Source organism: Danaus plexippus (genome assembly GCF_018135715.1).
Source record: "Danaus plexippus chromosome 18 unlocalized genomic scaffold, MEX_DaPlex mxdp_20, whole genome shotgun sequence".
Lineage (NCBI taxonomy): Eukaryota > Metazoa > Arthropoda > Insecta > Lepidoptera > Nymphalidae > Danaus > Danaus plexippus.
Window position 1 is genome coordinate 2818430 of NW_026869853.1, and position 27916 is coordinate 2846345.

General features: G+C 30.0%; 1 protein-coding gene across 3 annotated transcripts in view; it reads left to right on the plus strand.

Moving 5' to 3' along the window:
- The window catches only part of LOC116772818 (uncharacterized), a 137983-nt gene that overhangs the window by 17157 nt on the left and 92910 nt on the right, over positions 1–27916 (plus strand). For all 3 annotated transcript variants that reach the window (XM_032665086.2, XM_061528482.1, XM_061528483.1), the window contains one exon: positions 17985–18045. In XM_032665086.2, the coding sequence (XP_032520977.1) occupies positions 18028–18045 (18 nt within the window). In that variant the 5' untranslated portion in view covers positions 17985–18027. The remainder of the gene's footprint in view (positions 1–17984; positions 18046–27916) is intronic.

The following is a 27916-nucleotide window of genomic DNA, read 5'->3' on the forward strand; positions in this document are numbered from 1 at the left end:
AAAAAGATTTTAATGCATAACCCCTAACTTTGGACTCTTTAAATTAGATTGAAAGCGTGTTGGACTATGCATAGTAAATAAAAAATATGGCGACCGTTCGTGCCAAAAGATCTTCGTTAAAGATGGCGGACGGGAATAGTCTATAAAATACAGTGATATAATTAAAATACATTTTTACGTATTATTATGTACGTTAGATTAACTATGTATTATTCGTTATATTAACTTCTGTATAGTTCACAATTGTATGTATTTTTGTGGATTATTTCTAGATAAATTACTTACCGACCCTGTCTGCTCATGCTTAAGTGTTCATCAATTAATCAAAACTCACTTTCGTCTTCCACAACTGAACATAGGCACCCCCACTGGCGGCAAAACTTCAGCAAATGTACATTCCCATAAAAATCTATGTTTAATTTATTTTACATTCGTATATTTTTTTAACAGAATTTTTTACAATTGGTCGTCAAAGATATTCCTTGTTTAATGTAAATAAATAAATATGTATTGTTTTACATAATGAACTGTACAATAGAACAAGTCCCTCTCAAATCTCTATTCTATTTTTATTTAGTAGGTAAAACGGGATAAATAGAGATAAATAAATCGGCCAGCCGGATGGGAAACATATCTTTAGTTGTCACTCTTAGTGTGCTGTCGCCTTCGGGCCTACTCGTACACTCGTAGGGGCTTAGAAAGGAATAGAATAAATATTATTCATCCATCTTGGGTACAGCTTGTGATTTTAACGATCTGTATTGATTCTCATTAATACCAAAAAAAGTTTTTCTATGCACGAAGTTCAAACACATAGAGGATGTTTTTGTTATAATATATTTTATCATTCAATTTGTTTTTGCGGAAAACAAATGTACCTAGTTTTTCATATAATATCAGCTATTTGGCAGAGAGTTTGATGAGAATGGGGCCAGCCGTTCAGAAGATAAGCGCTATTTTGTTAGATGAATTTTTATTCAAATTAACAAATACTTATGTGTAATCTATGTAGTATTTTTATATATTTTTATGTAGGAAATAAGTGAACTAAATATACATATCACTTATGTCTTTTATTTGGTTTGATTAATTGAAATTAATTCTTGAAGTTAGGATAAAATATTTTTATAGACTGGACGATGAAAGTATCAACTGACAGAATCAAAATGTATATGCAATAAACACAGATACAAAATATTCTTTCAGATCCATTTAAAATCCTGTCCGTAACTGATTTCATAATCATTGCTTCTACATATGTATATATTTCATAATAACTCATTAATTATCTGTTTTAACATATTATACAAATACAGATTAAAAATGTATTAAATTTCTGTAACCGCTAGAGTTTTTCAATCTTGACATACCAGAAAATATACTTATGTATCTATGTAGGAAGTTAATATTTTCTGTACGAATAAAACTCATAAATATTTTAGTTAAACATCTCATACGATTTCTTGAAATGGATACGGAGTTGTTAAGGAGCCGGTGGTAATTAAGACGATAGCCACTATTAGCAATTGAATTAAGTACTCCTTTCCCCATACATTTATTTGAGGGTAATTTACCCCAGTGTACGTACATTTACAACGTACGCTTAAGTAACGTAATGAATACAAAGTTTCCTTAATTATGTTTTTCATGAATTCAAAAATGCTGGCAGTTTATTTTAATTTCATTTTTAAAATAAATAAGTTAATTATTATGGAACAAGATTTTAATATTTCGGATTATCGTTTTGTTAGCACTTAACCGACTTAAAAGATTGAGAGTTTAATTAGACATTGTAAATTTTTTATATGTGTTGAAAAACAATTTATTTGATCATATGCCCACTTCAAGCGTCCTCCGTGCATTCCATAAATTTTCCCTAAAATTGTTGTAAATCAATTACGGATGGGGAACGAAAATCATTCCAACGACTTAAGAATATTCTAGACTGTACAAAGTCACCTCATATTTCTTTCAAACATGAACAGATTACGTTTTATCGCTAAATAGCCGATACTTAATCGAAATCAAATTATGATTTCCAGTTCAACATTATTATATGTTGCGTCACAGTAATATAGTGGCTTTGCTATATTAATTTTAAATAGTTTCTTTTTTACATATTATAAAAAAAAAATTTGCACATCTGTTTATAAATTCATCAACAAATTACTTTTAAAAAAAAGGTGTACAAAGTTGTCGTCACCCGTATTAATATAACCTTTTTTCTGGCATATAACGCTATTCGACGACTTACTTAATGTAACTTACGTAAATCTGTTATTCGTATTTCCTTGTATCTTATATTATTTATCCGATTCTTCGGAACGTCTATCTATACGATCAAATTTACTATCCAAAATACGACAATACAGTTCGTATCCTTGCAAAATTATGGCACTATTCAAAGGGTCATCGTCTATTGGGGCGATGCTAAGCACGTATCGTTCATTTGATCTGAGGAAGCTCTGCCCAGTCTTGCCGCATCCGCTATTAAAATGCTTTATCGAACTCTATTTGAATTTCTTATGAAAAACTTTTATCACAAAGTGAAATTATTTAGTACGATATAATAATAGAATTTTGCTTATATCAAAGTGGTCACTTCGATAATATATTAATGTATTTTACGCGTATTTATCTGATCCTAACTTTATAGGAAAAACATATTAATCTCCAATATTCTTTATAAAGTCCACCGAGATAAAGGAACGTAAAATCTATCAGCGACCGGTCCTGTGAGAACATGTGCAGTATTTAATTTGGGTAGCTCGAAGTTGGATTTGTTCAACGTTATCTCCGCGGTAAGGAATATACTACGGACCTATTTATTTAATGGTAGTGTAAATTTATTATCGGACAAACTCATTAACAAAGTTTAATTCGACAAATTTAGTTTTAACATTCACATACGGTAATGCATGCTTTAAATTGTATCTTTACTTTGTACACACGGACGTTTTGAAATTCATTTCAGCCAAACACGTGTTTTTCAATTTTAGTCATTCAAATAAGACTAATTTTGTTGGCAAAATAATTTACTTCATTGAGCTAAATAAGATTACATTACACATTTTAATTTTACCTCTTCATATTTTCTTAATATATAAATCCTGTAGGTCAGTCTATATTCATTGCTCTCGATTTGACAGTCCCATATAAATCTTCTCTTCTCTTAATTATATTATCGTTTAGTAATAATATTTCGCTTTCAGAATATTTATACTTCAATGGAATTTATAACTTAGAATTCTAGATCGGTTTTCGAACATATTGAATCAGCTTAGCAGTAGACGTCATTTTATCTTACCTGCAGCTTCTTTGATGATAAAACTATAAAAGTAATTTATTAAATATACTTCTTTTACAAATTTTTTGGATTGTTTGATGAATGATGATGAACTGTCTTGATTTCTAACTAAGATAATGAACTCAAAATCTCTAGTTTATGTATGTCTAACACAAATCCGCAAAAATGTTTTTTTTTTTTAGCAAAACATAGAATGTATTACTAGATCTTTTAAATTTATTCCGACAATGTAACAGTCTGAAACATTATAACTCCACTAGTTCCATTAAAACATCGATTTAAAGCAGAAACTTGTGTAATCGATTCCTCAGACTCTTTATATCAAGATTTGTTTCATCGCTATATAGTGTAAAGATTTTTCAACATGTCGCTTTCAATAAACATTCACGGGCGTAACAAATCAATTAATTGAAATAAACATAGTCTCGTGTTTATTCATCTTAATATTTGTTTTTTTATTATCGAAACATTAAAGGTAGAAAAATCATGACATCGCTTTAAGTAAACGAGAAAAAGGAATTGCTTTATTTTATTTATTTATAACTATATACTTATACTAGCTTACTCACAGAAATCCTTACTCACTTATATGTCATTTTATATGACATATATGCTTTTAAATTTTTATTTAATGTTTAATATATTACTATTATGAGATATAAGACTTTCGCTAGTATTCATTTAAATGAAACTAATATTATTCGGCCAAGACAACTTGTTATAACAAGAACAACTGATAGACATTCGAACCTCGTCTGCCCGTGATCACGGTTGCTGCTAAGTGACCGAAACGTCGGGAGTATGTAGTTTTTAAAATAATAAAACACGCGTAGTAATCCGAATAATATTAGTTTCATTTATATTTCTGTTAGTTTGTTTCAAACTACACGTGATATGTTAAAAGTATTTATATATTTTGCCTCCACACAACTGGTAGGACTCATCTCTCTCTCTCTCTCTCAACTCATCTCTCGTTTCATTGTTCTAGTTAAAACTTCTATTGTAAAATAATTTCTGTTCGGGCTCTGAGTTACGCTACGACAGATGCGCATTCCTTGAGCCCATCGCGACATTACCGTTGTAATTTAGGGTTGATGACGATATCTTTCGTATCAGAATCGAAAATCTTAAATTAAGATTACTAGTGATCTTAATAAAATCTTAAATAAAAAATCACATTTGATTCTACTAGTAATTCTCGATTGTAATTGATAATGTTCGAGAAAAACACATCAAAGTTTGATTAGCGCAGACATATTTAAGGTAACATAAATGTAAAGGGGAATTTAATTGAGTAACGACTAAAAATGACGACATTAAATAATAGTAACCGATACATTAAAAGTAATAAGTTCGGAATATTCTAAATTTCATAATCTCACCAATTTTTATTCGTAACGCCATCAGCTCTTGGATTCTTTAATACAAACTTCTTTTATTGTCAACACTTAATGCTCTTAGAAAAGAGAATCTATGAAATATATATATTTTTAATTTACGAGTACACTTGGCACTCGGCCCAATGTGTGTCGGAAGAAGCGGACTCAGAAAGAAGTTTGCTCATATGATTTCATTTCAAAAGGTTTAAAATGTCATCCCAATGTATTTTCTTTAACGTTATTCCAATCTGTTATGTATATTTTAATGTATTGTATATTTTTTTTATGAAGTAATACATTATGAGATCAGATTTTTTTTATATTACATATACAATATTTCTGTTATATATAGTATAAAACCAATATAGTTAGTCTGAGATTTTTTGTTGTAAACTATCATTTTTCCTTTTTTAAATTACCTTTTGGTGTAGTTTTTTTAAATGCGGACTATGAATAACTATTTTGGCATCTACTCAGCTCATAGCTCTCATAAGCTCTATTTCAGTCCCTTATAAACATTTATTCTGTTGTGGAAATAAATACTGAAGTGGCCATTAAAATTCAGTTCAATGACATTGAAACGTAGTGGCTTAGCGTTTTAGATTTTGGAATGACACCAGGGTATAGTCACACTGGCGACCACGTCTTTACAAAGTGTTATTGACATTAAAATTTAAATTAATATAGGTACGATAAATTTACGATAAAGTTACTATAAGTCTACGATAAATATAATGTTGATGATAATAAATTTTAATAAATTTAATTTAAGAAAATAGGGTTAAAAATTTCAATAAATGTAAATTAATAATAGTGTGAATAAAAAAAATGTATTTTATTTTAAAAAAAGCGTGGGGTGCTTTTTAAGATATTATCGAAATGATAATCACTCTACTCATAAGTCAATAAAATATTTATAACTATTGACACCATGCACCCCACGCTTTTTTTAAAATAAAATACATTTTTTTTATTCACACTATTATTGATTTACATTTATTGAAATTTTTAACACTATTTTCTTAATTTAAATTTATTTTCTATTTTTTAGTTCGGTTTTCTATAAAAGCGTGTTTTTTAGTTTTTTTAAACTATTATTTATTTTCTACTTTTTAGTTTGGTTTATTTATAATAGCTTGTTTTTTTTAATTTTAATTAAGTTTCTTACCTTATCGACTATAGATGAAAATTATATAAATTAACAAAAATCATATTTTGCAAATTGAAAAATGGAATAATTTTTATCAAATTAGTGTATTGTCATCGGTCCTCGATAAATCTACAAAGTTTGAACGAAATCTGTCCGTTTAAAGTGGGTCAAAATCGCGCCCAGAGAAGTCGGTTACAAACAAACATACAGACATACATGTGAAGCTGATAAAAAGCTAATAAAAAATAGTTTAAATTAGATCTCTAATACAAGTAGTAAAAATCATTTGAATTCAAAATCATTTCAATTTAAATATTATGAACTAGTTTATATCTTCGACTCTGTCCTCTCGAACACCAGAGTTGACTCAGAAGAAATGTACAATACAATATATCAGGTTATCTAAGTTGCAGCCGTTTCATTTTAAATAACCTAGACGCGGACTACTGCGCCATCTTCCGGGTTGATTTGTGAATCTAAAACATCTGGGATGCCACCCAAAAACATACGTCCAAATCAGTCCAGCCCTTCAGGAGGATCTCAGTGACGTAGACTCGTAAAGTAGAATTATACATATAAGGCAGTTAAAATTAAACGAGATCTATCATATGCAAGATTAAGGTAATATTTTTTGACCGCAAAAGCAGCCTTTACGCCCGTGTCACTGGGATCGTAGAATATATGACGTGGATAGCATCGGCTGATGATAATAACTCTAAATATTCCTATAAATCTTTTATTCCTATATTCTTAAACAAATAAATGCAGTGTATGTGTAAAATTTTTTTTCAACATTTTTTCAATATTTATCTTGGTATTTGGCAATTTGAAATATGTGTGTGTGTGTTTCATATTTTTATCTCACAAAATTAAATACATGATTTGGATTATATATATATAATAATGGCTATATATGTATTTATAATATAATAGTAAGGGAAAGGATATAATGATCATCTAAAGTAGCGGAGTTAATCGTCTGACCGCAAGCGTTGCGTCTGAATGATAAACATACGCTTAATAGTAATACACATACGTCTCATTCGGTAATTTGGTAGCGAATCAAAAATCAACTACTCCAGCATTTTCTGACACTATATCCATTGGATAAGTATAAACAAAGCTAGGATATCCTTTCTTGATTTGAAGCAAAACGCCAGTCATTTATAATTTTTTGTCTATCAGTGTATTTTGGTTAATAACTTCATAAAAGATTTAAACATTGTCAAATGTCAGCTAAGGACAAGTATAAAAATAGTGGAGGTTAAAAAGGAAAATCTAATTTATCACACTAACCATTTGGTTATAAGAAGCACTCTTTCCTCATTATATACAAAAATAAAGTTAACCACTGCTTACTGACAACACTGGCAAGCAAACAAACGAACTTCAATATAATTATATCTAAAACAGCGTCGCGTTGCTATGTGTCTCATCTTCGTGTAATCTTAATGAAGGCTAACTTATTAATCTCAAACGATCTTAAGATAATTAATTGTATATAAGTATACTTTTCTAATTTCATTTAATATTTCGCTTAAGACCTGTAGCAGGCATTTATTTTAAATAATCGCTAGTTATCATTTTATATTTATCTAAAAATCGGTGAGATCAAAACATAATTAAAATTTATTTAATAATTTACAAACGATTTTAATGTACCAATATTTTATAATAAAATATTGTACTGCAAATCATTTTATTGCTTATTGTTAGTGATGGCGTCCAATAATTAAGTTCGATTGGCTTCATACAATTAATTCGTGAATTAAATTTTGAACTAAACAATAATTCGATATTAATTTGTGTTCGAATATAGATTGTTTTCAATAAAAACTCATATTGTAAAGATAAATCAGTTGGAATAATAAATTAATGAACAAAAGCGAGAATGTGACGGCTTTTTGAGTTTTTTGATACTGGCTTTGAAGTTATGTGACATCGGCTGAAAAGATCATGTACTTGTAAGTGTTTATAAAAATATATCGTTTTATGCTTTGGCTGTATTTCTAGCATGGTAATTAAAAAAAAAACAATATCTACAGCGTCATGGAAGTTCACCTCAAATAAGCATAATCCAGATTGCAATACGCCAATAGAATTTGATCAGCATAAAAAGGGCTCTATCTACTGGGCTGGTCGTCGTAAATTTTTTATACCTTTTATCGGTGTGATATAAAACATATTTTCTGAATAAAAATCACAATGATAGCTTTATTGCCACTTCTAATAACGCTTAAGGCTAAATGCGAAGGCTGCATACAAAACAAAACCTATTGTAAGTCAAAAATCTTATAAGCAAATCGACTCACAATAAATTTACTACAACAGCATTCTTTATACCTTGATTAACTGAAAGCTGAGGTCAAACGGGAATTTGAACTAAAAACGGTACCAGTTAGCGTTCGTTACAACTTTTCATCAAACTTCCCTCGTTTATAACTATACCATAACTGTAATGAATAGACTATTGCAATTCAGAACGTATCAAATAATTAATGATTGCTTGGGATAAAATGATTTTAAAGCTTACTCGTAGCAATCAATCATAGTTGTCTCACTTTGTAGTAAGCTGTAATAGACACGTACCAAATTCTCTATTCCTATTACACTTTCAACATGTACCTAATGTGCTTCTCAGAAATTTAATCTCTTCTACAAGCTAGCTTTGAAGCGTTGAAGGATTTGGGAGTCAGCTTTATACGAACTTGACAAGACTTAGTGCGATGAACATTACTTTCGTGTTACTGGAGGTTCCGTGTCTGTGATGCAACCATATAACATGAAAAATTTTTAGTACTTATAGCATTTTTATTCATACCAGGAACTCATTTTAAGATTTTTTATAAATACATTTATCTTTTGATAAATTTTAATTAGCTGGAATTATTTTATTGTCATTGTGTTTTAAGAGTTTTTTTTTTAGGGAGAAAAAAAAACTTTTAATTACTCAAGACATTAATTAAGAGGAGTTTGAATATCAAAGCTCTGTCGTGTTAGCTACTAAGATACTAATTGGATTTCACATATGATCTTGCGTCTTTGCTATTTGATATAGAGATATCTTGTGAAAGCTTTTCGGGACACGAAATAGTCTTTGTGATGACACTGTACTAGTAAGGAATCCAAGTGTTAGTTGTCGCAACGCAGCGAGTTTCTGATGCTCAGCGCTTACTGGATTTCTGTACCTTCTATCAACGTTATGCTGAACTTAGTCTCCAAAATGCTTTATGTATTGGGAAAAGTATGTTTTAGTTTAATAGAAAATGATTCTACAAATGCCGTATATCAGAGATAAAAATAACGATGTTATATATTTTATAACAGCATTTTCGTAATAATGATTACAGCATTTAAATTTTTTTTTCGATACCAACGTCCAGTATCAAATGATACGAGTTCAGTTAAAATTTTCAGTACGTAGCAAATTGGTAAGCGGAGCCGTGGTTGTGTTAGATTTAATTTGAAAATTCTTGTGCCTAATTGCGTTCGAGAACTTTATTTTAAACTTGTTTTTGATTTGCCGCATAAAAAACCAACAAACAGTGTTTATTTTGTTGTATGTATGAATGTATCGTATACGAGAAGGTGTCTTATTTGAAGCTTGACATTAAGACTTATATTTAAATTCCAGAACCCGCTGAAATTATATAAAAATTGTGTTAATTCAAGAACTCAAAAATGAATAAATTTTGACACACGTCTTATAAAAGATAATTCATTTTATTACAAAAGAACACTTTTTTAAATGATGTTCAACGAGCCGGCAGCGTTTTAAGATAATTATTCTATACCAGTATTTGTTTTGTTATACGTGTAAATACATTAATATTCAAGTTAATAAAGGTTTGTTTTTCCTATAACTATATATAAAAGATATGATTATAACAAAAAATATTCTGAATTTCAAGTAGCTTAAAATTATCTATTGGTTAAATAAAAACGATTAAGATAAATTCTAGCAAAGAAATGGAAACCATAATTGATTTATTATTTGATGTGAGTGGATTTATTTAATGTTTTTACTAACAATGTGTTAAGAAAACTCGGATAATAACGGTTATATTATTGCAAAATTTAAACGACTCACAAAACAAAGTCCACAAAGCCAACTAGATTCTGACAGAGATAAGTACAATATAGATGTTATAATTTCCACTGTATCAATTAAAGTGCAAGTCCTGTACTCAAATGAAATGTCTGAATGGATTGGTTAAGAGCCAGTAATGGGAAAATATTAAATTTGACGGCTTAATTAGCCTCTGTAGCGATACAGTTGCCCTTCAACCATGGAATTAACGATCTCTTCATTTTTGTTGGAGTGTTTGTTGAACGTTTATTGGGATATTATTGTATTTTTAAAACAATATCGAATCCTTGTAGATTATTACAGTGCTACTTAAGTTTGCTTGAATTTTTTTGCATTAAAATTTTGCTTATATATATAAAAACAGAAGACAGTAGTTCTTATAGGTGTAAATTATGTCAAATAAATTTGACAGTTTAGTTTTAACCGCTTGGAAGTCGACTAGGGAGGGCTATGTCCAGCAGTGGACCTCACACGGCTGAAGAGAGAGAGAGAGAGAAATTTATAAATAAAAATATCATTTTATTTATTTTCAAAACAGAAATATCATGTGAGTAATGCAAGGAATAAAATAAGAAATGTAAGATATATCGCCGGAAGAGACCAAAGTCACAGTCTATTTCCTGCGACCTACTTCACAGTATTGTAACTGCAGTTATAGCACACATGTTTGTCTTATTTACGTCCTGCTGTGTTGACGTTTAAGATATTATTGTATTTGATCCGTAATAAAAACTTGGGTTATTTTAATTTTGAATCTGTCAACTAATGAATTTTTTCATGATTGTTGTGAATACGAAGGTTTTAAAGAAAATATATTATAATAAGAAGGTATACAAATTTTAATGATAATGAAACTTTAGAAAATAGAACTCATGTTAGTACAATCATGACATTAAACAGACATAGACATTATACACAAAATAAGAGAACCGTGTTACAATGCAATTAATAATTGTGTAAAGATTTCGTTGTCGTACTTAGCCAACAATTATTAAAATTATATAATAATAATATTATGTATTTCTTTGATTCAGGTTGTATATTATATTGTTAAAAATAACCTGTAATCACAATAAAAGAGTATAAGGAATACACTAAATATGTCTAGGTAGCATATAAAATTATATCAAGAAAGTGCTCTAAATATATCTACATATATATACACATATATATTTTTTGTTAGGTTTATACGAGAAACAAAACGTTTAAAGTACAATGAGCCTAATTAACAGCAGCGAATCAAAAACGAAATAAGAGGATCCTTCAAAATAGAAGCGTTTGTAAATTGAGAGGTATTCGGTACACGTCGCCGTGACGTAGATCTGTAAAAATATTTTGTGAATCGACTTGTTGGCGACAGCGGCGGCTCTTTCGGTTTTTTTCATGCTTCGAAACAATTTTCATCGTACGCCGTGAGAATTTAACTTCGATGTTCCTACCATAATGTGACACATCTGGAAGAACACCTGTAGGTCTAAAAGGGCTGCTATATATACTTTTCATCGTAAAGACCGTTTGTTCATTCGTCTTTCTTCAACGTAATTAAAAAAAAATAACTGATATAATGTTTCATAATTACTTTAAAAAATACTAAATTTTAATTTCTAAACAGACGGAAAACAGTAACATAATAGTAACTCTTTTAAGAGATCATATTCTATAAAAGTGGTAAATAATACCTATGGATAGCAAATTTCAAACAAACTCAGTAAGAAAGTTTGAAAATCTATGAAGCATTCACGGAGCTGCTAGTACTGAATAATCTTCGTCTCGCAAAAAGTTCCCTTCACCTGCAGAAATCGTGTTCAAAGAAGCTTACCGCGAACTTAAGAAACCTCTCAACACTGTTAATTACAAAGACTATCTTATTACATTTATTTTTAAAGTAAGACATACTTAGGAAACTATTGTTTGATATAACCCCTCACTCTAATAAGCCTAATGACTATCTTTTGCTAGCGACGCTTTCCAAGAAATAATTATTCAAGTTATCCTAATTCGACGTATAGACATAAATTCACGCAATCTTATAACTCGGTATATATATATTGTAGTACATTGTTAACACAATATATTAAGACGCTAGTTATAAAGATAAAATCAGATTTCACACTAACGTACTAGTATATTAAAACGTGGACCGTAATGCTCGTAGTTCCAACGACACATATTAATACCCGCTAATGTGGGTGCTCCTTTATAAAATACTAGTTTTTGCTGGCCACTTCGTCTGTGTTAGTTTTAAAAGTTGAAACGTATTGTTGATCAGGAGAACTCTGTTTCTCCTGAGAGGCCGCAAATATCCAGATTTTGGATTTTCTTAAGTAAATTTCTTTTATTGACCCGGATGAAAGGTATTCTACGTTCGTCTCAAGGTTCAAGGTAACTCAACATAAATTTCCATCCAAAACTGTACAGCCGTTCTTGGGTGATAAATAAGCGTAGTAACTAACACGACTTGATTTTTTTTTATTGCTTCATTCGAGGACTTTCCTTTGTATTACATACATAGACTGCCTCTCAAAATGGACACTGTATTGCTCGTTTTGATATATAGCATTAATAATTGAATTATAAAAATAATAAAAACCAAAAGATTTTATTATAACAAATCGAGCGTAATTTTTGTGTATCTCCTTGTCTTGCAATTAAATCTCCTTGGTATTTGACATTCGCTTTTTTCTTGTTTAGATTAGTTATATAGGTGTATTAACCACGTGGGACGTAAGAATAAATTTAACGATCACTAAATCACGTATAAAACACCAATTAATAAGAACTATAAAACTTTTCCGTCCAATAATTTTGAACAGACCAGTGAGCGGAACAGTCTTGGCGATTTTGATTTACGACATCTGAGCATGCCAATCAAGCGATCACAAATCAGTTGTGCCGAGCATTGTTTATTGAGGATGCGGTCATTTGTATTGAAATAATTTAAGTGCTTAATTATATACAAGGTAACGACAAAGCAGCGAATATTTATGTCTTTCCGTAATGCTAAACATAGACTTTGATGAATACTTTGTAAATGAAAATTACGTTTAAACATTTATTGTTAATAAATATATTCTTGATGAGGAATAGCTTTAATAAAAAATACTTTTCTTTCAGCTACGAATACTAAATATATTATGATAGTTTAACATAATAGCAATATGATTTCTAATTTAAATGATGTCCTCAATTGTTTGTGGAAACGATTGTCGTTTCTCAAATTTTTGAGCTTTTAGGGAGTGGAAGTTGTAGATACTTAAAAAAAATGTATATCAGGGCAACCATAGAATAAATCTATTAAGTACAAGGCATAATCAAAATTGGTCCTAAATAAAAATAATATACGCTCACGCTTCTAAATGTAATCACATCGAGAGACTTCTAAATTAACATACCGAACAAATATAACGTATATTTTTAAATTAATTTGTGTAAAGGTATAATATAAAACCTATTTGTTCAATGACCCGCGAATAAATATTACGGTTCATAATATAATGGACCACAATAGCGCACAAATGAAGGTGACGAATTGTTCACGCGTCGTGGAACAAGAAATGGCGCTTTGGTCGTAAATTGTTTTAATGCTGGATAAACAGGACAGAATGCCATTGACGCGTTCTTTGCTTACGAGGACAAAAAAATATATATAATAATTTATTCTGTTTCGTTTTGTTTTTTTTTTTTATCAATGTTTCTTAATATGTTATGGTTGTCAATAAACGTTTTTAATAAAAAGGTTTTAATCCAATTGTGATAAACAAAATATGTTTTTTTTTATTTTTTCCTGTTTATTTATAGTAAACAATTTATTTGTTATTTTTTGTGCGTTGTTTTCCAACAATTTATTGATGAATTTTAATTTTCTCTATGAAAGTAAGTGTTTTGTTAAAAATTATTTAAAAATTTCTCGTCTCTATCCGTAACAAATGAACTGAAAAACAGAAACACGGAAAGCTTTTTGTTTTTGATTTATTTAAGACTTTTTAGATTCATTTTATTAGCTTTTAAACGTAAGTGTTATATTCATATATATTATTTTTACTGGATTTAGAAAACCTCTTTAATGTTTTGCCTTTTTGGAGGTGTTTGAATAAAAACAAAATTTCTTACCCGTCCAATATTAAGCTGAAAAGCCTGAAGTATGTTGTGATTAGCGTACCATGTGACGTGTTACGAAAAGCAAAATATTACCCTAAACCTTTTTTACAAATATTGAGACATTTAAACATAACTTCGGTTAAGCCAAATCACATTCGTGTTTCGTTTCAGTACTTCTGATGGTTCAGAGTGTAAGTAATCTTAATTCGTTGAAACATTTTGTCATACACGTAAAAACTTAGAAATAAAACATAGTTCTAAATGTTTGTTCACAAGAAAAATTACTGTTTTGTGTATAATGTCAAATGTTATAATGTTTAAATTTACTTCTGATATAATCTAGTTTCAAGTTTGTCAATATTTATCACTACTATAATTATTCTACTAAAGTGTCAAATAATTTAATTAGTAAGAAAATAATTTAATTTAAAAATACACACATAGATAATCTATAGGATAGTGATATAATTCTTTTAAAATTAACTATATTCGGTTTTTGTAATAAACAATTTTTTGAATTTGGAATTACGTTACCATTTTCTAGAAAAAGTATCTTCTCGTACAAAATTTTAAATATAGAAGGATATGTTTACATTTTTATTGACCCAATATATTCCTTCATTGATTTTAGAAAGACAGAAAGACATAAGTTCTTATTAAAATTAATTCCAAAATCGATTTCAAATTGAATTTGTATTGACAATTATGAATTTTCTATTACAAGAACACTGATAACAATAATGAAATAAATGTTAATTCATAGTCTCATATATATAGTTATTTAACAGAACTCCAAACTTTCTGTATGTTAACCATAAAGTGATATAAACCAATCAACCAACCAACATGTTTTCATGACGATACAACTCGGAAATGGGCATAGAAAATCCATCTTTCGGCGCCAAAAGTGAGTCGAAAAACTCGTTAGTAAAGTGGCCTTTGTTCTATTGTATCATCAACCAATGTTTTTGATTTGATTCCGTTTCGAAGATTTACAAAGCACTGTGTCCGCTGACCGGCTATTGTCGGCCAATACGGCCACTCTAATTCAATTTTATTAATGGTTTGGCCGCTTGCCTCACGGCGTTTTGTCCGTTGACTTTTTCTGTGTCTATTTTATAGTCATTAAAAGGTACAAAAACCAAACGGATGCCATCGTTTATAAAATGTTAAAGTATTGTTAAGTCGAAGGTAGTTGAAAGGATTTTTTTTGATATATTCTGGTAATAATATTAAGTATCCAAGTGCTAATATTTTATATCACGTCCTTCGCCGGTGGTGTAGTTGTTACGTGTACACATTTATTATAATGTAATTTCATTTTGCCGTCACTATCACTTCGTTATAAGATGGTGTTATATTAAAAAACACGGTGTACATAAAAATGTAATATTTCACCTGCGCCGTCCTGTCCCCATTTTATTAAAGTTTTTCAGGCAAAGTGATAAAAATGATGGGCGCACCTTCATAAACTCTGAAGCTTTGTCTTTATTTTGTAATACTTTTACTTTATTTTCAAAGTTACATGCGGTTTGAACCTTGTTGAGGCTATACATATTTAAAATTTTAATTAAATGTGATAAATTACATCACAAATCCTATTCCTAAATATTTGTTTACATTATCTCAACTGAAGAAATTTTCGCTAACACGGGAACATATATTTTTCAAATAAACATGAATTTCAGAAATTAATTTGCGGTCGAAAATTAGATTTGTCATTTCCTTATAAATATTAATATTGAAGTTATTTTTTATACTCCGATCGTATGACAACAGAAAATTTATCAACACTAAGCGTACAGATAAGTAATTACAGCAGATTATTATTACATAATTTTCATTTTACTGCCAGCTTTCTGTCACATATATATATATAGGAAATAAATTTATAGACGAATGAAAAGGAAAAACAGCTATTCAAATGTATCTTTAATAATATACGTTGCCTCTGTTTCGTATAAAACATACGTATATCGTTAGTCACTTCTGCGGAGAAGGTGCTACAGAGAAAAAAAGATTTCAGACTCGACTTCGAATGCTACGAATGCTCTTCTGCTAATAGGTATTTACGTATTATATCATACAACATTTTATTTCCACGATTTATTACGTATAATATAAAATAATTCATTTTTCCTTGCAGAAACTAAATGTATTCAGATTTGAGTATATCTTTCATGTAATGTACAAAGATTTATGACTGGAACACTGAGAGCTGTGCTATGTTGAAGTTGATGCATTAGTCGTTTCAAAGGCATGGTGTTGTCTAAGCTTTTTTTGTATCACGTTCTTTCTATCGCATTATTCGCCACATATTTTTCTAATACTGCTAATTCCTTTCTCATTTTTTGTTTTTTTTTTGTAAAAGGAATATATATTTTTATTATTATTACGTTTTGTGCTTGTATAAGCAATATTGATTAGGATAGATGAAATAATTCACATGAATGATTTTAATAAGAATTACGAGTACTATAATTGGAGCGTTTTCATTCACGAAGCGATCTTTATATACTCGTACTAAATTTAAAAACACACTTGACATTGGCGAAAATAAGGAAACGCCAATAACTCAAAGAATATAATATAATTTTATAATTAGTATACTTTTGAATGGACGTCGTATACAAAACGTATTTCTAAGTTATCTGGAATATAAAACTGTCACACATTAAGAGCCAGCTAATACTCATAAATTATTTTCTAAGTTTTAAGCTCGCAATTCACGTTATGCTAAACATTGAAACTGGAACGTTTTTGACAAAAATTTCGGAGCAGCCCACTGTTATAAACATTTGTCTCAAGATTTATTAAAAAAATTTATGGCTGCGAACTATATTGGGTATATCTGATTAAAACTATTTTAATACATTTCATTTAAAACAAAAAACATATTGAGAAGTTTTTAATTTTTTTTATAGGAGTGTTAACGACAATTACAATTAAACTAAAATGTATGAAATGTATGAATGAAATATGTTTGTTAAATAAAAAAAAAATAGGAAAAAAAAACATTCCTGTGAATTATATAAGATTGTTATGATGAATTAATGTCACAGCGGTAGTTTCAAAATTAACAGCAGAAATATTGTACCGACTGCTGACAGTCGAGTAAATATTGCTGATGGATGGCCCCGGTCGGAGACTTTAATAATTTTTGGACATATGTTCTTTAAACTATTTAATGAGGATGTTTTTGACACAGTTAACAATTAATTACCTTCAAAAAGAAATAGTTTCTCAATCAAAAGAATTGTATTGTTAAAGAAGTTAGACAATGTGACCGAAACATCTTCAGCGAATATACATACAGATGTTTTAATAAACTCCTGATATTTTTTTTTTTTGTTAAATAATCTGTTCGGTGTATTCTTTTATAATTTTTCAAATATTTTTGTATCTTGAATCGTTGTAGACATTTTATCACATCTTGTTCTGGTATTCCGCTCCCGCTATATTTTGCTAGTAGTACTGAACATAGTAACTTGACGTAGACAAAACCAACATTCCTCCATCTTTATTTATTCTCACACGTGCACATATTGTGGCTCGGAATGTTAGTCTGATTCAATTTTATTAATGGACTTGGACGTTTGCCCTACTGACTGTGAACGCTACTCTATTTGTCTCAGAGCATCTTTCCATCGATTCAATATGCGAACCTTATCCCATCGCGTTAAGGTCTATATTATCTTATGACGCTGGTTAATTTCCACCATCAAGCTGAGACTGCATTGAGTCAGCGTACAACTAAGATGTCAACAAGGCCGAACCGCTCGTAGGAGCATTAAAGATATTGCTTTTCAGCTAATTCAATTTACGTTTGACGGCACCGACTTGGTCTATTTCCCTCAGGGGACATAGATTTCAGTGGGCGGAGTCAACATACAGTACACTTTCATCATAATTTATATAAAATATACTATATGTTATGATATATATATTTATAAATTTCAGGATGAAATGGTAGCCAGCCGGGCGGTGCGTTGTCCATGTTGAAATGACTGCTGTTAATTCGGTAAGCGATTTTCAACTTTATTGATATAAAACTATCGTGCCGGATGCCAAATACCATATTGTTATATCTTAATAAACCAAATACAAGTTAAATCGTATCCATTCCATTTTATAGACTAACTCGTAAAAGTCAATATATCCGCACTATTGATTCTAAACAACTAGATTTTAAATGAAACAAAATATAATGTGAATTTCTCGGTATTTTGAACACGAGATTTCTAAATTATACAAAACGACCCTGACTGACATTAATCGTCATGGCGTTGGAAACGAGAACAAAGGCCGTTTATTAAAAAATATAAATATATAATGTTTTATTATAAATAGACGCCTCGCTAAAATTAAAATATATATTTTTAATATGAATATAATTGTTACAGAAGATTAATAATAATTTATTAATCAAAATATCCCTATTTTTCTATCTTTCCTTTTTTTTAATTTTTCTAAGGCTTCATTTTTTATTTAAATAGTTTAATTTAAAGCTTCAAATTATTGACAAAAGGGCTTAAGCACATTTTTACCGATTCATAAAAAAAAGTTACACCGATTTGACGAATATTACTAAAGACTATTTAAATGCGATGAGATTTAGATGGCTTCTGAGAACATTGGGCTCAATAGCGCCATTCAACTCACCAGCTTACTTCGATCCCTGCACACATTTTCGACCAATAAAAATCCCGATAAGGCGTTGTGACTAAGGCAATGCTAGAGATCTTGCAACATTGGCTGTATCCGTGATGAGCTTTTCACTTATATAGGAACGGTGTACCTCAATGGCCGGATCTTAGCAGTCATTAACTCGTTTGGAAATATGCTTAGTAAGGTGTAACAGTTGCCGAAAATTACGACTTTTTTCTATTCAAGATTTTTACCTTTTCACCTAAATTATTTTTGATTTAAATATACTTTAATAAATGCGTCATTTGCTCGCTAAGTAAATAAAGAACAAAGGTTTCTTATAAGAATAGCTCCTAAAAACGTTTATACATTAATTTTCGTATTGAATAGATTGTATTGCAGTTAAGAGGCTTAAAAGATTTAGCCAATTAGCGCTTCCTAAAGTGGCTTTTGAACCGCAGCCGTGCACCATCTGCTGCTAGCGAGTAATATCCACTTTAAATTACCAATATTTCGTGTGAATATTTTGGTGTTCTTTCATGAAGTAAGCTCAGCAATTTTCTTATCTATCTTTAAGCTACAGATTATTAACAAAAATCTTTGTATTTCTGAAAAAACTTGCAAGTTTCCCAGTATTGTAAAGATACGAGTTAGTGTAGTGAATAAATTTCTGAACGCTAATATCAATGAGAATTTACTGCGTACAATATGAGCCAATGTTTGTATTACTGCAGCCCAATAAAGTGTTAAGTGGCAGTTTGTTGGGCTAGTGGGTCCCAAAACTCGCTATGTAACGTCTTCATTCATTCATTCGGTGTATATGAGCCCGGGGCAATAAAATGACAATATAAAGTCGGCGTGTAAGGGAAATGTATGCCATTTAATTCCCTTATCATCTCCGGTTATTACAGTTACGTCGAAAGAAACAAAAGTATTCATTGATATCAAAGAATATCACGATTATACGCTGCTTTGTGCTTTTTTTTTCAATTATATAAACTTTATATGAAATGTCACATAATTAATGTTGTGATGGTTATAATTTGGATTAAATTTGACAAAATTACCCAAATAAAACGTTATTAATCAAAAGATTTTTGAGAAATAAGATATATTATAATTTTTTGTCAAATATGTAGTGCTCCCGAAAATTTTTACCAACCAAATATATAATAGAGGTGCTCATAACAAGGGTTTCGTTAGAGCATTGTATATTACTTAAACAAGTACTCAAATACAATTCGCAACGTATTTTCATTGTTAAGATGCTAGGGAAGTTAAGAGAAACAATAAATTTAAGTGAACATCAAGCGAAAGGCGAATAAACAATTAAAAAGAGAAAGACTGTAGGAACAAGTATCTGAAAGTGGACAAAAGTAAAGTAAAGTAAGGAATGAACGAGAGATTCTAATTCAGAAGAGCCCGAGCTTTTGTAACGGGGTAATAAAGGGAACACTAGTACTGGAGTGGACCCGACGGAAATTTAATCTGACTGAGAGCCCTTTGTTACCAACATTTTGTCCTTAGATAAATGCCCGTATAAGCAGACAGGGATGAATATTTCAGTTTAATTAAAAACATGAATATTAGAGGTTCAATTGCCTGATTGTTTGACATTAAGTGACCAAGAGGTACACATTTCATATTGTTTCACTTGTTCAAGAGGGTATCTTATTTGAGTTGGTTTAAGAGACATTTCATTAGAAAAGTTTTCCCTTTATTGAGATAAAACAAGAAATTCGGATTCCGAACTACCGCAACGTCCAACCGTGTACGGCTCAAATATTACCCATTAAACTGTGATATGTATTATATTACAAGTCTTCAGACTACCCGAGGGACCAAAAAGCTTTAAGATAAACTGTTTAACTTTATCGTATCTCCGTAACGAAGGTCTGTCCATGTTTATAATGAACCGATTTCGTTCCCTCGCGTAAAATATAAGAAAATAACTCCGTTGTAGCAAACTTCCGATATTTATTACGACGTAGGGCCAACATAGTGCGTCCAAGATAACGTTTCACTAACAAAACAAGAGCAATACATTAAAAAATAGAATTATTTAATATAAATACTATGCCCTCATTATTTAAATAAGTTAATGCATACGTAATGTTTACATTTTACAAGTAAGAGCAGGAAAATCTATAATAATAATGTAAACTACTAACTTTTAACCCTTTCCGTAAAGCCGGTGGTCCTTTTCACCCTTTTAGCGAATAAATGGTATACAATGGATGAGTTTTCGCATCGATTCCGGTCTTGAATCCCGGATTAGTTTAACTTTAACTCATTTTACCCTCGCAAATGCTTTTTGATGTATAATGTACATGTATTGAATTATATAGTGGGTTTCGTCTTTGACTGTAAAAAGAATAAACGAATGTACCAAATATATGAAACAGCGGAGACAAATTACTTTAATATTATTTGATGAAATACGCTACAGTTGGCGCTTTAAGGCTCTGTAATTGGATTCAAAACGAGTTGACGAGTAACAGTATTGTCCCTTGACGCCGTGTGACCCAAACAATATGACCTATCTTTGGAAGCCGGCCAATAGACTCTGTAACCAGATATCGGACAACTAGGTCGTCTTGACACTTGTGAAATATTCCGTTTTTTTTATATTTATTCATTACAACATTTTAAATTTAAATTTAGTTGATAATTGCAATGTATTGGTTATGTCGTGATCGTTTAGAAGAAGAAGAAGATCCAAAAATTATATGAAAGATAAATGTTCAGCTTTTTTAATAATCAATTATTAAAAATTTAATGTATGAGTTATAAACCGAATGAAATTTTATTAAGAAGCTCATAGTAATATTTCAACAAGAAAAAACCTTTAAAATATTATAAAACATAACTTATGCAAAGCCACATTTCGAGTGAAATAGAATGTTAGATTATTTTACGTTTTATTTAACAAGTATAAAGATAATTTTATAACTATAAGAAAGTAATTTAATAGGCAATAATACATTTTAAAATGGATTTAAATTTCACGATGAATAAAAGCTGAGTAATAAGGCTTAAATAAGCGTAACAACGAATTGTTGAACATTTCAATTAACTTAAGTGAAACAGGAAACGGTCCTTTGACTGAAATTCATTAAATAGAAACAACATATCTTGAATACCTTATAATGCGATTTGTTCTTAACAAAGAACTACACACTTTTATTCTTATACTTCTTTAGTTGTTTCGGACGTCAAAAGGTTAAAAATTTCGGTTTGATATTATACATCTGTGACGTCCAAGTCTTTTACTAAATGTCTATTAAAAAATGATTTTTTTGGTAAGAAAAATATCACTTTTTAGAACAATATTTTTTATTAATAATAAATTTGACTTGAAACATCTTTGACGCCTTTAATGAATTTGGATATTCGAAGAATGAGTTGGTAAGATTGTAAAGTATGTTAGAGAAATCTTATATTTTAAGTTACATAGCAGTTTAGTAACACAATAAATAATTTCTTCTTAAAATAACTTGTACGAACTGCTTAACTTTTTTTTTGATAACTGAAAAAAAAGAAAAAGGTGGTATATCAAAACAATAATTTAATTTGTACGAAATTAGAGTTCTCGGAAAAGTGTTGTTATCGATTGAAAAAAATTTAATATTATAACAAACAAAATGCTCATATCTATTTTGCCATCTCTAAAGAATGTTCCTAATTGAAGAGTGTACAAACGGTGGTTTAGTGTGGTGTTAGTTATTAAGAAATAAGGTGTCATATTGTTGTGGAAACGATATCAAATTATTGGCACAAGTTTAAGTTTTATAAACAAGGATGTGACTTATAGCAAGTCTCGGCTGCTGGTCTTAAAGCTCGATTCACTCTTTTGATTAGAAACGAAGGTTCCAGTCTTCTTCAGAATAGATAACTGGTTGTTAGCCACTCCTCATCTTAATCCAGTGAACTTTGATTTGATATCAGTTTTAGAGGATAAGACTTAGATACCATAAAAACTAATTTCCTAACAACAATTAATACGATTGGCAGATAAGAAATTTCCCATAGAAAGAGAACTTTCTACTACCCATAACTAAACTTAACCTTTAAAGGACTGTATTGCAACCAATGCAGTCTTCAAAACCGCTACAAATTTTCAATAGTTTCATTTAAAAGTATTCAGCTAAAATAGCAGCTAATGTTACATAAAATAAAAAATATAAATATCGTTTATAATAATATTTATTGCAAGTCCAAGTATTTTTGAATTAATTTTCATAAATAAAAATGTAATTGAATTCTTTCATTTATATCCAAGCATACCAGGGCATGGAAGCAGGTAATTCATTTCAAAGACAATATAAATTATGTTCGTACAAAGATAGTCGCGTGTATCGACATATGCGTGACTCCATCAGTCTGCTTCTTTCCCACAAAATCTTTACCTCTCGTGTAATTAGCTATCCAATATATTATCCAAGACAATTCACATACAACATTAAGAATAACTCAAGTTTCTACGTCGTTTACACTAAAGGAAACACATTAGAAATGTCCAGTAAAATGACAGAACGTTAAGCAAAGTTAGTAGTTCTTTTGAAACTTTAACGTAGTACAAATGTTTTGAAACCTCTGAAAACTAGCGAAGCGTAGGAAGTTGTTGGAGTTGCAGTCCGACAAGGAGTTCTCGACATGAAAAGATGGACCATCTGAGATGTCGGCGTAAACTTTTACAAATTTGTTGCCGCAAACGTGTCCGGAAAGGTTTTTTTTTATTATAGCAACAAAACATAAATATAAATACAAATTCAAATAATAAATTGAAATTTTAATAATGTCCAATTGTATTCGTCACTTCAATGTACAAAAATATTTCAATTAATATTTTCCTCACTTAATATCAATAAAGGAACTTTATTATATTTCGTAAATGAATTCCTTAGAGCCGTTTAACTTGATACATTTTTTTTTCTTATCACGGCCCGTACTGACGACTTTTATTCCATTGGGTTTTACTAGAAATTGAATATATAATTTAATCCTTTAATTAAGTATCGTAATCAATACACGGAGTCGTACAAGTATATATGATAAGTGAAAAATGTTGCATCTTAAAGAGCTTTGATAACAATTCAATTTAGCGATAAATAGTCTTCCTATTTAAGGATTTCTTGATAAATTGCAAAACAATAACAATAGTAATTTAACAAAATCATTTTATTTGCATACCAACACCTCCTTTCTTCTAAAACTACTAAATAGAGAATCGTTTGATTTTGAATGCCAAGACAAATAATGATAGAATTTTTTATATAATTCTATATAAAACAACTATAAATGTTCAAAGAAACTATATAAGTTTTGTACAAAAATATTTCGTTAACAGAAAACTATATGTTTGATAACTTTTCCAAAGCTTGATTGGGGCGCCTGTGATTAGAAAACTCAGTAGGTTGCGAGGGAGCAAGGTGTGATACTATCTGAAGATTCAGTTACAAATCATACCTATATCTCAACGAGAGTTTTCTGATGTGTTTGTAGAAGTCTTTCTTTAAATCCTCTTTTAAAAGTGATCGAATTTATCGAGTATACTCAGGTTACCGAAGCTTCACACGTCAGCGAAATATAGTAAATCAAATATCAATTGTTACACTTACAAAAAGATCACTTAAATATATCGACATCTGCACCTTATTTGGTAATTAGAAACAGATTGATGTAACAAAAAATAAAAATATACGCATTTAATTAATTTAAGCTGCTTTTATATTATTATTTTTTATTTGGGAACTAAGTGAGGAATTCATTCCCTATTTTATGTCTGAAGGCCGATATGCTTATGTTAGTACGTAATATTCAGGTATTTTGCCCCGACATCAAAACGAACTGTAGAAAGTGACATGGGTCCATACTCTTGTGACTTTTCGTTAGCCAAACTATTGACGTCCATTAATAATACAACCCCAACTCGCCCACCTATTTTATAATATATTATGTTCACAAAGTGGGTAGGCGGTTGAATTTTCTCTATTCCGTACACTACTTACTGTAAGGTATGCACTGATAATTTAATATGAAATAGTTGAGCTATCGGAAAATATGTACTTGACAGAAGAATAGTTTCAAAATTACCCTATAAAGGGATGAAAATAAGAATTTGATATAATAAAAGTAAGTATGTGACGTCACTCGATCAGTTACGCATCGCTTCATCCGCAATATTGCAAATGGCATTCGCTTTGAGCACAATATTGTAGATTACATCAAATGGGCCGATGTCTAGTAAATTTAGCACAACGGATATTCTTAAATTGAGTGCATATGTTTTATGTGCCTATTTAAAATATTTTCAATTATATTACAATAGTTTTTCACATTACAGTTATAATTGTTTGAGTTTTCTGAGAACTTAATTCTTCTAACAGGGAGGTTCTATTGTTTTCTCTTTTTATTGTAAGTAAAAATGCGAAATAAAATATTACTATCGCATGTCATTATTTTTTTTCTTTGTTCTTTTTTTAAAACTACACCGCTGAAACTCTCGCTTCTCACGGCATCAAGTTCTGCTTTGCGGTCTCATTATTCGGCTTTGAAAAAATGTAGTTCCTTTAAATATACGAAATCCAGCCGTAAAACGATAAATTACGTACCTCGTTCGTGGTCACTCAAAATTGAGGTGTAAAATAAATGATATCCTATAAAACAAATATGTCAAGACGCGCGCATCATTGTAATTTACAACTTTTTCCTTATAAGTCTTCCTACAGCCGTTCCAATTAATTGAACAGGATCGCTCGGGATCATTATTAGCCCTATAAAGAATTTAATTAACGCTCTTCAGTCATGGAATCGTATGAAATAGATACCTACTTAGTGAAGTTAATTTAATTGAAAGCAGACGGCGCGCTGTGAATCAAAATTAATCTAACGCGATTTCGCCTGACGTCTCCGGTGATGTATTTAATTATATCAAACATAATGACATAAACAGTATGTTATTGAAACAAACAATATTAAAGGACAAGGGAAACATCTATTATCCGCAATGACAGAGATATTAAAAATGTATTCGTCATTTCGGAAGTCTATTATGGCGAACGTCCGAAACCGCACGAATACTCAATAGGGGTGGGGGAGAGGGGGGGTGGCAAAGGAAAGTTTGCTTGTTATCGCAAAAATATAAGACCTCCCAACATATTCCCGGTTTATAGAAAAAGTTTTGAGTACTGCACGTCCAAGTACAATTATTGACCCCTAGTTTCGACGAAGTTTCGGTCAGCGGCGAATAAAAAAGATATTACCGATAATACAAGGGATTGGTCAGGGACAGAATGTTTTTAATATCTTATAAATATAAGAAATTTTATAATATCACGATGGATTGTTATTTTGGTGTAATTATGTTCATAACATAAAACTAATCCACGTAAGAAATAGGAAATTGATAATAAGTCATCGATACGAGCGGCATTTTATTCCTCGGCCTTCGGAATATCTTAAAGCGATAGAACCACAACTTTCCAGAGGTTGCAGGTTCAGGGTTCTTGAATCCTGATCGATTTGATATATAATTGTATTTCTATTTGAACTTCAATGACCTATTTTGTTCAATCCTTATGACTCTAAACAAATTCTATTCTAGACATTTCTCATCTCAACTCATCATCGTCATTATATATAAAAACATAATCTATCTCAAACTAGATATTGTCATATAATCTTAAATAGATAGCTAGTCACATATAGTGATATAAAGCATTTATTGTAAAGAATTATTTCTGTTCTTGATACTTCCTATTTATGGTATTTACAAGAAATCAATCTAAAGAAACTAATCATCACTTGATTTTTGTTCCTTTTGGATATTATTATTGAATTGGAAAAAATCTAAAAGTATGAAACGTGTATAATCAAGATCTGAAAATTTAAGAGTTGGTTATTAAAATTGTTCAGGTGTCGCAAAACTTTTCTTTGCGAATTGTTTGTATTGTCACGTTTTTAACTTTGTATTACTTTGTAGGGCTGAAGCTTGTGAGTTTGTTTGCTACTTTATATTACTTACTAGAAAACTTGTCAGTAGACATGTTACAATAGATGTTATGTTGACTTCAGTTAAAGTTTCTTATTTTGTAAAGCTATGCTGAATTTTTTAGATCAATATTAATCATAGAAAAAGGTTCATGTTATATGTTTATTATTAAACGAATTGTATAACTGTTGTACAATTTCTTAAATATAAAATAGATTCTACTGTTTCCATCAAAAGCACAGATATATAAGATTAAGAGAATTATATATATATTATTACAAAAGTTTTATACAATACAATAACAAAAGCTATAATACTAACGATTTTAATGTAAAAAATTGACATAAAATAATTAAATTTGCAGTGAGAAGGATAATAAGTTAACGCAGGGGTTAACCTGTGAGGGAAAGGGAAATTTTATACCTGTCTTAAAATGCTAGCGGACTTTATATTTATATGGTAAAATAAAACGTGAAAAGATTGTCATACAAATAAATATAAGAGTAAATTTACAGACAATATACGCGAATATACATTTTGGTAAATTTTACATAAAAAAATTTAATATTTTAAACATTAAAACGAAGTATCTGAACTATTTAATAACTCGCAAAATAATTTGCCAACTATCGTGGATAGCACGAATTAAAAAAAAAAACCTGAATTTCAGGGTAGTAAATCGAGGAATTCCTCCCCGGGGGGAACTCAAAACGCCAGCATAACAAAGCGCGTGGCGTACGTTTTATTTAAAAAGCTGCACTACATGGCATTCCCATGAATATTTAATTCTTTTGTCATATAACGCTGTGACTTAAAAAAAGACTATTCACTGTTCAGTTGTATTTCGCTCAGGACATTATAATATGCAGTAAGTTGATTTTTTTTATACAGAACTGGACGACGGAAAGGTATGATAAGAGTACATATGCTGTATATACTGTATAATAAAGAAAAAAAGAAAGAAAACATTCGAATATGGAGTTAAAATAAAAAAAAGAGGGCTTCCGATGATCTAAGAGCTGGGACATATATATACATAATTCTCATGATCAAACCAGACCAATCATTTCCAGTTATTCTTAAACTTCACCCTTAATTAAAGAAAAAACTACTCATATTTGATTATTATTATTAGAAGGAGAAAATAACTTCAAGAATGTGCACTTAAACTCAAGTCCATTTGTGTACTAATCACTTGCACGGAATGAAGGAACATCAGTACAAGCTGCAAGAAGTTTATGGAATACCTGAC